This window comes from Mesoplodon bidens, assembly GCF_964165515.1.
Source record: "Mesoplodon bidens genome assembly, chromosome: 15".
Lineage (NCBI taxonomy): Eukaryota > Metazoa > Chordata > Mammalia > Artiodactyla > Ziphiidae > Mesoplodon > Mesoplodon bidens.
Window position 1 is genome coordinate 69,275,101 of NC_138171.1, and position 14,533 is coordinate 69,289,633.

The 14,533-nt window shown below is 49.0% G+C and overlaps 1 protein-coding gene across 5 annotated transcripts in view; it reads left to right on the forward strand.

Moving 5' to 3' along the window:
* Window positions 1-14,533, forward strand: part of RIN2 (Ras and Rab interactor 2) — a 237,023-nt gene that overhangs the window by 159,240 nt on the left and 63,250 nt on the right. For 4 of the 5 annotated variants that reach the window (XM_081256382.1, XM_081256385.1, XM_081256381.1 and 1 more), the window contains one exon: window positions 12,477-12,577. In XM_081256382.1, coding sequence (XP_081112508.1) covers window positions 12,477-12,577 — 101 coding nt within the window. Of the gene's footprint in view, window positions 1-12,476; window positions 12,578-12,624; window positions 12,980-14,533 lie in introns of those variants that run through there. The other variant, XM_081256384.1, reaches the window with a different exon arrangement.

Below are 14,533 nucleotides of genomic sequence, written 5' to 3' on the forward strand. Positions count from 1 at the left end.
CTACTCTTCGTTGCGGTGCGTGGGCTTCTCATTGCGGTGGCTTCTCTTGTTGCAGAGCACAGGTTCTAGAGCGCAGGCTTCAGTAGTTGTGGTGCACTGGCTTAGTTGCTCCATGGCATGTGGGATCTTCCTGGACCGGGGCTCGAACCTGTGTCCCCTGCATTAGCAGGCGGATTCTTAACCACTGCGCCACCAAGGAAGCCCCACTCTGTGTATCTTAAAAAAATTTTTTTTTCCAATGTAACTAAATTTAAAGTTATATCAGTGTTTGCTGTGGAGGATCATTTCAAATATGGTTAAACTAACAGACAGCTCTGGGCTGGGCCTCTAGAAGTGGCACCAATTTACTCCCCATATTTGGGCCTCCCCATGTTTAGTGGCAAGTGTCTGGCAGGGTAGAGCCAGTGTGGGTCTCTCTTACAAGTCGACAGAAGGAGTTTACAACTGAGTCATTAGAGAGGCCGTGTTTTAAAGCCAACGGCTTCCACTCAGTGAGAACTTAATCACGGCTCAGAAGAGAGCTCTATGCTCTGCATGTGCAATACATCGGTGTGTTTGCTGGTGAATAATTGAAAACTCTTAAGCGGCACCTTTGCAGTGGCTGCCACAATGTCAGCTACTTCCCCATGGTGTCCAGCTGAGGCTCTAATGGTCGGGCTGGAGCCCCACCCACTGTGTGCCCTGATTTACCCCTGATCTAGAAGGAAATGAACAGGGAAGTTACCAAGAGGAAGGCGGAAGACGGAAGAGCACCCATTCATTCAACAGCTCCTGGGCCCCGGACTGTCCTGAGTTCAGAGGTCTCCACAGAGCAGAAGGACACCGTTCCTGCTCTACAGAATTTACATCCAGGTGGGAGCCATTCGAGAGAGCCTCTGGCTCCAGGAGGGTCCCAGATGCAGGACCGTCAACCTCAGGTGGTGAAGGAGGGCAGCCAAGTGGGAAGGTTGGGGGCATCTTGGGTCAGTGTCTCCAGAAACAAACCCAGAGCTAAAGATTTTCATGAACGTGGCTTATCAAGAAGTGCTCCCAAGAGAAACTCATAGCGGAGTGGGGCAGAGAAGGTCAGCAAGGGTCCAAGTTCAAGCACAGTCCCCTGAGGGTAACTTTGGCTCCATCTTAAAGGAACAGAGGTGAGGGATCTGGAGTATTTACACCCCAGCGCCTATCAGTCAGTGGTCCAGAACTGACTCTGAGGGCCCTTCTGGGTCTCTGTGCACCAGACAAAGCAGGTTCCGTCCTCCCACAAGGGACTTGGGGCTGGCCGTGGGGGGCCAGTTCCCTTCCCCTGAAGGCATTGGGGAAGCACCTAACATGTCTGGCGGAAGCACCGGTCTCGGGGGAGGCCACTGTGCAGGCTGATGTTTGCAGGGCTTTTCAGACGTGGGGAAGGCCCAAGAGGCTAAACGCTACTGAAGCCTGGTCCCTCGATGAGGTCCTGCAAGGAGTACCAGTGCACGTAAGGGGCACCAGTACTGACTGGGTCTCCCCGAATTTCAAATATTCCTACCCATTCAAAGTACATCCATGCTGGACTTCCCTGGTGGCTCAATGGTTAAGAATCTGCCTGCTAATGCAGGGGACATGGCTTCGAGACCTGGTCCGGGGAAGATCCCACATGCTGTGGAGCAACTAAGCCCGTGCGCCACAACTACTGAGCCCACGAGCCACAACTACTGAAGCCCCCACACCACAGCCCGTGCTCTGCAACAAGAGAAGCCACCGCGATGAGAAGCCCGCGCACCACAATGAAGAGTAGCCCCTGCTTGCCGCAACTAGAGAAAGCCTACGCACAGCAACAAAGACCCAACGCAGCCAAAGATAAATAAATTCATTAAAAAAAAACAAAAACAAAGTACATCCATGCTTATCAGGCCCCTAACAAGCCCCGTGGAAGCCAGGTGCCCGGGAGGACATAGCACGTGGAGGGCTCCCTCATGGATGGGCATTGCCGCAGGACCTGCGTCCCCAGCAGATACAATCACCCAGCACATCCTGCATCCTTAACCCCAGCCCGTACTTCTGGCACGCCTTAAACCAGACCTCTCACTTTTCTGTCCTCCGAGGGTGGTGGTGTACATCGCTAAGCCCTCTCCCCACGGGCAAACACTAAAGGTGCCCGTCTGCTGCGGACTTGGCCTGCAGCACCTCCTTGGACTCTTAAACAGCCCTGAGGAGCAGGCCTCAGAGTGTCCTCAGTTCATGGATGAGAAAATTTAAGGGGTCAAATTATTTCCTCAAGGATGCCTTGCTTGAATTAGCAGAGCCAAAGGAATTTGAAGCTGGGCCTTTAGCCAAAATTCTGCTTTTAAATATTCAATTATTCACTTGTGTTTGTTTCTTCTAAATACTGCTATTTACTACTTTGTGCTAAAAACAGAAAGTTACTCGTGTCGAACCATTCACTTAACTCAGAGGATGGGGAGGGGTGGATTGTTTATTAGCTTTTCCTCTACGTGAGTGTGTTGGAGATGGGCTGTATTTTTTTTAACTCCAAAGGAGAAAGTGGAATAAAAAGGTAGTGTGTGTTGTTTTTTGGTAAACGGGAAGGTTCTGATTGTGGTTAAGGGGCCGTTTTGGATCAGCAGGGCTAGTAGGGACAGTGGCATAAATACTGTGGCACCCTTTGGCTCTCCATTTGGAATGAAAAATCCAGGGCAGAGCTCATGCCTTCTGGGCCACCCCAAGGCTTTGGGCAAATTGAGGAAAAGCAGCCTTCTGGGCACATTCTTTGGTCTGCAGAAGGCACCTTGGGGCAGATGTAGGCATCCCACGGCCAGGGTTTAGGGGCGGAGGACCGGGGGGCATGGGTAACCAGCCCTGGCCTTACTATAGTCATCTCCTCACCTCCTCGTCCTGACTTCACATCACACTCAGAATTAAGTCCAGATGGATGAAAGACCTACAAATAAACAAATACATCATATGTAAATAGGAAAACTATGTGTGTCTTAGCATAAAACAGAGGAGACTTTATTACTTCAAGATAAGGTATGTCTTCCTAGCAAAGTTTAGTCAGCAAGAACCGTAAGGAACTTTTGATTCTATCAACATTGAAAGTTTAACGAGGGCTTCCCTGGTGGCGCAGTGGTTGAGAGTCCGCCTGCCGATGCAGGGGACGCGGGTTCATGCCCCGGTCCGGGAAGATCCCACATGCCGCAGAGCGGCTGGGCCCGTGAGCCATGGCCGCTGAGCCTGCGCGTCCGGAGCCTGTGCTCTGCAACGGGAGAGGCCACAACAGTGAGAGGCCTGCGTACTGCAAAAAAAAAAAAAGAAAGAAAGAAAAAGAAAGTTTACCGAAACGTAAAAGACAGAGACGCGGGATGAGAGAAAATCTTTTAAATATTTGAGACAATGGATTCATATCCACAACTTACACAACTTAAGAAAAATCAAGAAACCCCAAAACGGCAGCAAATAAATGAACAGGCAATCCTTCCGAGGAAGAAATACAAATAGACAACAAAAATAGGTAGGGGAGAAAAAGTTGCCACCCCAAAATATTTCTTTGGCATGCAGATTATTTGGAGCTGAAAACAATCACCCAAAAGACTCCAGAAGGGGACTTCCCTGGTGGTCCAGTGGGTAAGAATCCACACTTCCAATGCAGGGGGCCCAGGTTTGATCCCCGGTTGGGGAACTAGATACTGCATGCATGCCGCAACTAAGGAGTCTCCATGCCGCAACTAAGACCCGGCACAGCCAAAATAAATGAATAAAATAAATATTAAAAAAAAAAACTCAGGAAGAACTTTTGACCTTCCCCCTAAACTGCCTAAAAGAATGCAGACAGAGGACCTGTTCCAGGAAGGGAGCCGTCACCATAAATACCTCTAATATGAAGGAGGTGGTGGACAGGAAGTCTGTTCAAACTCCTCTCTGGGTCCCATTGTCTCTGCAGGGCCCAGCAAACCTTTGTTTCCCAAACATCTGCTGTTCCATCTCATGTGAACTGCCCTCCTCCCCTTTGAAGCCCCAAACCACTATCCCAACATCCTCTTTTGTCTTGAGCTGAAGGTGGTATATAAAGGTTTTGGCCATTTTGGCGAGTTACTCAGTTCTCCTGGGTCTTTCCCATGCGTACATGCTATTAAACTTTTGTTTGATTTTCTGCTGTTAATCTGTCTCATTTTAATTTATTTAATTTATTTTAGTTCTTAACTCTTAGACCAGCCAGAAGAACCTAGAAGGGTAGAGGAAAGTTTATTCCTCCCTGACACATATAATCTGGGCAAAGCACATTAAGACAATAAAAAGCCACTTGTACTCATCAGATTAGCCAAAGCTTAGAAGTCTGATACCGGCAAACACTAAGTGAGGTGGATGTTTTCAAAGAAGGTGGAGGCACTGTAGCTGGACACGGACCCCTGGAGAGCCACATGGTACCACCTCAACCTATTACGTGCCTAGAACCTGGCATTTTCTCTGAGGTTTCACACAATACACAAGGCTGTTCATTATGGTAAGGATTGTGACATCAACGTATTGGAAATGACCTAAACATCTATCAAGATAGAATGGATAGGACTTCCCCGGTGGCGCAATGGTTAAGAATCTGCCCGCCAATGCAGGAGACACGGGTTCAATACCTGGATCCCACATGCCACGGAGCAACTAAGCCCGTACGCCACAACTACTGAGCCTACACTCTAGAGCCTGTGAGCCACAACTACTGAGCCCACATGCCACAACTACTGAGGCAGCACTCTAGAGCCCATGCTCCACAATAAGAGAAGCCACTGCAACGAGAAGGCTGTACGGAGCAACGAAGACCAACGCAGCCAAAAAAAAAAAAAAGGTAGAATGGATACATGGTATATTCCTCCTGCATGGTTTATCCCTCTGGTGGAAAACCATTCCCACTTAAAATGAATGAACCAAGGTTTCGTGTATCAACATGGATAAATCCTACTAGATTTCCTTGGGTGAAATGAGTGTAAACAAGGTATAGGACCATACATCTGTACGATTCCAGCTGGTAGAAAAAGCACACAGTGATAACATTCAAGAGTGATACATACAAAACTGATCGTTGTGGTTCCCTCTGAGTAGGTGGGATTATAGGTGTTGTTAGTCAAGGGAGATTAGTTTTGTTTGTTTTTGGCTGCGCCATGAGACATGCAGGATCTTAGTTCCCCAGCCAGGGATCGAACCCATGCCCCCTGCATTGGGAGCGTGGAGTCTTAACCACTGGACTGCCAGGGAAGTCCTGAGGGAGATTAGTTTTAACTATGTGGACTAAAAAAAATGCACAACCTAAAAGTTGAGAATTATGTTTTATTTGGTGGACATCCTGAGGTGATAACTCTGAGGGACCGTTCCAGAGAGGTCAGGGAGGAGCCAGATATATAGGAGTTTTTGCAAAAAAGAACAAGTAGTCTGAACATCAAAAGATTACTGTTCATTAAAGAAAAAACAGACATCTCAAATTAATGAATTTAGCACTTTCGTATGGGAAAGATGCAAGGGTCTGGCTCATTGACATCATTTTTTAAAATTTATTTATTTATTTATTTATGGCTGTGTTGGGTCTTCGTTTCTGTGCGAGGGCTTTCTCTAGTTGCGGCAAGCGGGGGCCACTCTTCATCGCGGTGCGCGGGCCTCTCACTGTCGCGGCCTCTCTTGTTGTCGAGCACAGGCTCCAGACGCGCAGGCTCAGTAGCTGTGGCTCACGGGCCCAGTTGCTCTGCGGCATGTGGTATCTTCCCAGACCAGGACTCAAACCCGTGTCCCCTGCATCGGCAGGCAGATTCTCAACCACTGCGCCACCAGGGAAGCGCAACATCATTCCTTGGTATGCACCGTAGCTATCTAGGGACCCTATCCTGTTTTGAGTCCCCTCAGCGTGCACAGTCATGGAACGGCAGTGGCTGCTGGCTTGATGGCCCTGACATCCTTTGTTTACTGATATGACAGGCAACACTCTTCATCTACAACTACAATAATCTGTGTTTTTCATGGGAATGTATTATGTTTGTAATTTTAATTAAATTTCAAAAATGTAAATGCAAACACTCTTGGGAGACGTGACACACACAGAGTAAAAGCAAAACAAAGAAAAGGACAAGGTTCCTAGATGCTCCAACATTATTCCCCAGACACCCCTCTGCAGGTGAAAGGAAGCAGCTTTCATTACTGCTTTGTTTCCATGGTGACGGTTCCTGGGGGCAAAGATCATTTGAAAGTTTGTAGGAAGTCCATTATTTTCCAGACTGCTTCAGAAAAACTCCAGCATGGGATGTGCCCGCAAGACCAGGAGGCTTCTCCAGCTCAGCAGAAGCAGACAGGAAAGGCAGTTGTCAGGGTCAGTGGTTGTTCATGACCTGGAGCTGGGTCTAATCCCACGAATCTGATAGGATTGTAAATGCCAGTCACACCCCAAGGCCAAGTTGATGCACTTGGGGGATAGAAATTCCGTGGCTAAGGGCCAAGCACTTGACTTTTCCCACTCCCTAGGTTTCAAGTCTTCATCTATCAGCGACACATCCTTTTCAGAACCGTGGATAACATTCCTGAGTTGGTCCTGGAATTCCAAGAGCGCTGTATCAGAACTTGCTCTATAAGTACTTTCTCGTTTTATTTTTACTTGACCTTCAAGAGAATTTTTCTCCTTTTATCTAACCCTGAAAGAAAGAAAACAAGATTTGGAGTCCCTCCCTTCTCCCTCCCTCCAGCCTGCCCTGCAAGCAGGGGTGGCAGACAACAGCTTCTCTCTCGGTCGGTGGGGGGAATTGACATCTAGTGGGCAGATCTCGAGATTAGAGACTTCTGGGCAGACAGGCAGAAGGAGAGTTGGAGTCTGCGAACACTGGTCTTTTGTAGATCCAGTCGGCTGCTGGGGATGAAATGGCCTCTTTGCAGGCTGGGAGGTGTGTGAGTCCGTTTTAAGTGTCAGCTTTATCAGCTCTCTGCTTCCTAGCTGGTCACCATTGATATAAAGAGAGAATTTAACTAGGAAGAGCATGCGTGAGCATTTAGGGGCATGCTGCAGAACGTTTCAATGTCATCATCCTATTTAATCCTCCAGCTCTCTCCCCCAAAGCATCCAGGGTCCAGGGGTGAGTGGGCCCAGATGGGTGCAGGACTCAGCTGACAGGAGGCCGAGGCGGGATTTGAAGGCAGGTCTTCCCGAGCCCCAGCTGGGGCGCTCACCACCCCTCCTTGCTGCCAGACCACCCGGGAGTGGCTGGAAGCTGGCTGCCTCCACTCTGTGCCCGCCTGCTGCTGGAAGTGTGGCCCTGAAGGTGAGGTTCCCGCCGACTGGGACGTTACCCAGAATGATTACACAGTGGTCCATATCAGTGTAGACTCCTGTGCCAGGCTAGAGCCTGGCAGGTCCCACCTTGTCCAGGCTGAGTCCTGGGTGTGATGTTGGGAAAGAACCTGGGACTTCCCGAATTCTTCTCCTGCCCTTGGCCTGGCTGCCGGAGAGTTTGGGGCCCCGGGGTGCTGGCTTTCTGAGCAGAATGAGGGAGGGACCCAGAGACCCAATGCCTAGCTTGGTCCCTCTGTGGTGGCTGCAGAAGGGCCCGTCCTGCTGGTACGTCCAACACACCAGCCCCGTCTCCCCAAGCGGCGTGGCGGACACAGGCAGTGCCCTGGCTCTATCAGAGCGGGCTCTGCCATGCCCTGACCGTGTCACTGCCTGTGGAGCTTTCTGGAGAGATGGATCACACCTGATGTGTTTTGGTGCAAGAACTACTCTCTCACCAGCTCAGTGCCCTGAAACCTGATGGCCCATCTCTGGAGGTGATTCACTGAAGAACAGCCGTTTGGCTCTATTGCCTCCTTCCCAGGTGTCCACGGCATGTCCTGGGCGGCCAGTCAGGCTTGTGGACAGAAGCGCTGGCTTCCCAGCTTGGCACATGCTTAGGCAGCCCCTTCCCCCTTGTAGGAATTCTCGACAGGGACCAGGATGTGTTGGGGGTTCGGGTTGTGTAAGTGGATTTGGAGAAATTTTGATAGGTAGCACTGACTTGGATAAAGCGCTTACATTGAAACCACTGCTGGCTTTAACATGGGAAAAGGCTAAAACTTAGGTTCAAACTGGTCCCCTTTGGTGGGTGGTAAGTTATCTCTGTTTGCCCTCAAGGCCTGAAATCTGGAAGAACATGAGAGCACAGGGATGAGGTCAAACATCTGCAGGAATTAAAACCAATCACACACACACACACACACACACACACACACACGTGTATCTGGGGACAATGTGGGGAACAGCTCAAATCCCATCAGTGACATCTGGGCCGACCTCAGGGGGCGGCAGAGATTTCAGGATGACTTGCTGTTGGAGGGGCCTGGTGGGCATATAAACGGGTCACTCAGAGGCCGGCCTGGCTCTGGACCCCTAGCCTCTGGTCCATTTGTCGGGTAAATCTGTGCCGTCAGGTGGATGAGTTGGGGTCGAAAGGGATAGAGGGGCTGAAAAAGCCCTCATCCGGCCTGAAGAGCCCCGTAGCCATCCAGCCAGGGGCAACCTCTGTCATCAGCCACCTTTGTGTCTTGGGATCACCACGCCTCCTTTCTGCTTTACAGATAAGCAGCGTTACCTGTGATTTGCCATCCGAGTGCTGCTGAGTGACAACCACAGTTTGTAGTGTGTGTTTGGGACAAAAAAGCCGGTCCGGAGCGGGTCAGCTGCTTTTCCTGGGGAAAGCCATTTGGGATTTTGACATTCAAATCACAGTTGTGGCCGTGAAAGGGACTGAGGGCCGAGAGGTTAAATGTGCTGCAGTGGGAATCTTTCCTCCGAGGTTTGCCCGAGGCCGAGGCCAGGCCTCCCCAGGGCAGGCCTGTCTGTCCTGTGTGTCCCTCATGGGCTGTGTGTGGCGCTCCTGTCCAGGACCCCAGCCACGGCCTAGAATGGGAGGGGGGACCCACCGAGCTCACCCTACTCCTCCCACCGTTTTAGTTCCTCCTTTTGCCATTTTCATACGCATCCACCCTTTTTCTTATTTTCCTAATAATTTTGATGATGAAGTCGTTTAAACATACAGAAGATCACACATGATACTAAAACACACATCATGAGCTCCGTCAGATCTCATCCTTTTGTCATCTTGCTTTAAGAAATGAAAAGTTGCCAGAGGTTGAGCCCCTCTACCTGTGCTCACCTCCATCCACTTCTCTTCGTGAGGTTTAGGATGATAACCCTGCACTGCATCTTGGAGTTGTCTTTATTTATTTATTTTTGTTTGCGGTACGTGGGCCTCTCACTGTTGTGGCCTCTCCCGTTGCGGAGCACAGGCTCTGGACGCGCAGGCTCAGCGGCCATGGCTCACGGGCCCAGCCGCTCCGCGGCATGTGGGATCTTCCTGAACCGGGGCACGAACCCATGTCCCCTGCATCGGCAGGCAGACTCCTAACCACTGCGCCACCAGGGAAGCCCTGGAGTTGTCTTTATTTATGTATATACCTACAAACCCTCAATAGTACAATTTTGCCTGGCTTTCAACCTCATATACTGAATGTAATCCTTTTCAACCTTTTTTGTTTTTGCTTTTATGAAAACTTGTTTGAGCTTTTATGTCTATATATGTGTTTATCCGTATAATCTGGTTCATTAATTTTAACTGCCACGTAGTATCCTGTCCCTCCATTTATCCATTCTCCAATTGATGGACATTTAGGTGCTTATAATTTGGTTTTCTTACAAATGGCGGTACAGCCAATATTCTTCTCAAGGTCTCCCTGCACCCACATGCATGAGTTTCTCTCGTATGTAGTACGTATGCAGGTCTGTGTATCTCCAGCTCTACAAGAAACTGCACATCACTCTCCAAAGTGCTCTCCAAACACGTGAGGGTTTGTTTTCCCATGTCCTCGAGTATTTGGCATTGTCAGACTTTTTAATTTGCGCCACTGGACTGTGTGTAAAAGATCTCCTGGTCTTCTCTCCCAAGGCCCCAGTGCTTCCAGAAGCTCCACCTACAGCCTGCACCCCAGTCACACACGAAGGGGATGGACTTGGCTGGTCTCCTGTCTCCTGACCTCTAAGTATTGGGAGTGCACAGAGCTGTTTGCTGGGGCCCCTTCTCTAACTTCCCCGCTCCCTTAGGTAATCTCTCCTTGTCACAAGACTTTGAAACACTAACACCTATTCCAGTGACTTCCAAGTGTACAGGTTGTTCCACCCTTAATATCAAAAGCCACTTAATACATTTAATTGATGGCCAATAAGCAACTCAGTTAAAACTTAACCTGTGCAGTGTCCAGCTTGATTTCTTCCTCAAATCTAATCCTTCCCCATTTTTTCCCATCTCAGTCAAGGGCACTCTCATCTCGCTAATTGCTCAAGCCAACAACTTAGGAGTTGTCCTTGATTCTTCTCTTTCCCCACCGCCACGTTCAGCCCATCAACTTATATTAATTTCCGTGTCCAGTTATTCCTGGATATCCCCCCTCCTTTCTAATTCCACGGCTACCACTTTGACCAAAGCCACCATCACCTCTTGGCTGGACCATTGCAGTTGCCTCCTAACTAGTTTTGCTGCTTCTCCTTACAAACCGTCTCTAACCCACAGCCAAGGGGATCTTTTTAGAACATAAAACAGGTAAAATGCCATTCTCCCACTAAAGCCCTCCAATGGTTCTCAGTTGAAAACTCAAATCCAAGGGTACCATGATCTAGAAGGCGGACAAGGTCTGGTCGCAGGCAGACTGCACCCTTCCACCTGCCTCCTTAACCTCTGGGACTCTGTGTGGATGGCTCTTCCCTTGATCTTTTCATGGCTCCCTTGTCATTCAGGGCTCCGTCACTTCCTGGAAGACCTGTCCTGACCATCCCGCCATAGCTAAGGTGGCCCTTTAGCTGCTCCCTACAGCATCACGTGACTCTCTTTTCATTCTGGAATGTCTCAGTGCTCAGTGCTCTGGTCTGTGTCCCACCAGAATATTATCTCCGTGAGGATTGTCAGTCCTGCTCTACACTTGCAGGGCATGGCAGGAAGTGGGTAGCCATAAAGTTACGAATGAATGAATGAATAGATGGACGTCAACATTTTGGAACAGTCTCTAGGCTCAAAATGAAATTTCTCCCAGAGTCTGGGTGGGATGAAAGCTGCCTGAGGCAAGACACCTGTCTTTAGCCAAAACAGTGATTCTCAAGCGTTTTATAAATCCCAGGACCCCTTCACATTGTTAAAAATTATGAAGGGCCCCACAAACAGCTTGTGTTCATGTGTATTATATCTACAGATACCTGCTGTACCGTAAGTCCCCTACATACGAACCTTCAAGTTGCGAACTTTCAAAGATGCAAACGTGCATTCGCACGTCCAGTCACATAAGTTAGTTCACATGTCTGGTGTACGTTGTCACGTGCATGCATCCTCTACAAGTGGATGTGCTTTTGTGTACTTTACAGTACTGTATAGAGTACAGTAGTACAGTATCTTTATTTCAAGCCCAGGATGTCCGGAAGCAAGCGTAAAAGCAGCGGTATATAGCCAACTGTGTTAGTTGGGTACCTAGGCTAACTTTGTTGGACTTAGCGAACAAATTGGACTTACGAACACGCTCTCGGAACGGAACTCGTTCGTATGTAGCGGACTTGCTGTATTACAAAATAAATGAAGAAAAAATTTTAAATATTTATTTTAAAACAGTAATCGATTACATATTGACATAAGTAACATTTATGTGAAACAGTTAACTACATTTTAAAAAAATGGATGAGCAGTGACACTTTGAGAGTCTCTGTTCCACACGTGCAGAGCCGGGTTAGCACCAGTGAAGATGCTTTTGAATGAACAGATGGGGGTGCTCAAGAATTCACACCAAACTTCAGGGTCAGATGTAGCCTCTTCCAGGCATGTGGGCGGGGAATGCGAGCCCACACACGTCTTTTCCAAGACGAGGACTCATTTGCCCATCTCTTCCCCCTGTGGCTCCCTGACTGCCCACTCACCTGCTCCCAGCCCCACACAACCCCCTCTCTTCCCTTTCCCCTAACAATCTTCTCATCAAAAAAAAAAAAAAAAAAAAGAAAGAAAGAAAGCAAAGAATAAGACGAGAAATAAATTTAAAGTCATTGGAAACTGATTTGCCAAGTGTATATATCTTTGAAATAGGCTTCTGTAACCAGAATAAGGATGGTATACGTTTTAACCCAGAGCATCCTTTAGGTGTTTTCACTTTGGCAATATGAATTTTGAGGCCTGGTTTTGCCAAGATTTACCTATTCCTCTTTGTAGTCATGTTGAGAAGGCAAACTGGGTGTCAATATTTTTTTCTTAGGGTGATACTGAAACCTATGTTCTTCCTCTTTCTAAGAAGCTGCTCCCTCCCTCTCTATTCCCCCACCCCGCCCCGCCCCACCCCCGGCTGGGTAAAGGAAATTCACAAAGCCAGGATTTAAAAAAAAAAAAAAAAAAAAGGTGGTCATCTCTGTGCTCCTATCGCAGCGGCTGAAGCTGCCCAGCTCTGCACACGCCTCTTCCACTTCCTGACGTCACACTATTTTTGTCTTTGAATAGCTCATTGACACAATCGTCTCGGAGATTGGAGAACTGAAACAGGAGATGGTGCAGACAGATGTCAGCCTGGAAAATGGCCTGGGACCCACAGAAGCCCACAGGTGACCGAGGCGATTAGGCGTCGGGCGCGTGATGGGGGCGACGTGAGCCTGTTAGCCACGAGGACTGCCGTTCCGGTCACCCCTCAGGTTTGGGAGCTGGGGGTGTGGTAGCCGCTCCAGAAGAAGCTCTCTGTAGGAGGTGGGAGTGGCCTAGGAACCAGTTGTCCGGGTTCCCGGTAATCCCTGTGAAGGCACTTGAATTTTACACCTTCTCCATTCCTCCTGGCATCAGAACCTGGAAAGCTAAAGTTCTGTCTGTGTCACATCCACCTACTCGCAATGATGGAAACAGTAACGCAGTGGAATCCTCCGTGTGCAAAATAGAATTCAGTGTAGCCCTTGTCAGTCTCCAGAAGGTTTAAAGGGAGCACTAAAGAGGATGGACTCGTTTTGCATTCTCAGGTCAGAAAAAACCCCAGCCCCTTCCGTGGCCCTTAGCCTGAAATGCGATCCAGCCCAGCGTGTTGGAAATCAGATGTGGTTGTGAGCTACTAAGGAAGGCACTGGTTAGATGTGTTACAATGTGTTCACACTGCACGTGGTCTAGGTAGGTAGTTAGGGACGGGCTTTTTCTGCAGAATGGGGGTGCAGAGGTCGGGGTGGGGGGCAGGCTGGAGGAGATCCCCCAAACCTCTTCCAGCTCTTGGAGGCTCTAGTTCATTTCTAGCAAGGGCAACAGAGCATAAGCAGTACAAAAACGGCATGGACACTTGGTGCCCCGGAGGCCAGATTCCTTAACAGCTTCCCCCTTTTCTCGGGAAATGGAGTCGAGGTTGCCTGGTGCAGGGCAAGGGTGAGATCCGCAGGGTTGGTTTTGCTTGCAAGTCATGAGACTGGGCAGGAGGGGTCCTGCAGAGGCAGGCGAACCGGGTTCTGGTTATCCAGGCAAGTTTCAAACCAGCCAGACTTGTTCCTGCCGTGGAGGAGGGGAGAGCTGGCAGCCCCAGCGAGGCACCCTGCAGCTGGGAGATGGTACTTCCACACCCTGCGTCTCTGGAGAGTTTCCCCCTTAGCTGTGGAAAATTCTCGTGCCTTCCATTTCCTCTCCTTCCTACAAAAACGACGGAGGAAGACCAGGTGGTCCTCGCCGTGGCATTCTGTGATTCCCCTTGATCTCGGTGTGAACAGCTTTGGTGGTTTCATTTTTTTCCCCACAAACTAGACAAATGCACAATGATCTTTGATTAGAGATTTTCTGCTCCATGTTCAGAGTAGTTCAAAACTCCGTGGAACTTTTAGCCAGAGGATCTCTCTTTACCCTTAACATCTCCTTTAAGCTTTTCAAATTTAAGAATGACTGTAAGCATTCCACCATACCTTTTTTTTTTCCAGGTTAATGTCAGTTATTCTTGAATGCTATGCTGGTTAACGCTGAATTTATGAATTATAAAAGGCGTTTTACTTGTTTTTTTTAAAAATGGGAATCAGAAAAGTCAAGGTTGTCTTTATTTAACGATGTATATGGTGTTTACCATGTGCCAGCCACTGTTCTAAGTGCATTACAGCTGCCAACTCTTTGAATCTTCTAATGACCCTATAAAGGTAAGCTCCGTCATGACCCTCGTTCTGCTGATGTGGGACCCATGTGACATGGAAAAAAAAGCCAGCCTGAGGAGGCTGTGGCTTCTGTGCTGGGGTCTCTCATTGATTGTTTGGAAGCGTGGAACAGTGACTTTGTTTTAATCCCTCTGTTTTGCCCAGCAGAGAAGTCAGGAGAGCCAGATGACGGGGGCAGGGCATGATGAAGAGCGCTCTGAGTTGCTTCCAAAGGGAAGGCAGAGCAGAGCTGTGGTCACAGGGAAACAGCAGGTCAGCCTGGCACCGAGCAGCCCAAAGGGCAGACGAGAGGGAAGGAGAAGGAGTAGGGGTATCAGAGTCGTCTCAGGTGAGACCCCTGTAGAGAGAAGCAGCAATTGCCCGCCCATCCCCCACACCTGGGCTGGGCACGTCCCGGTG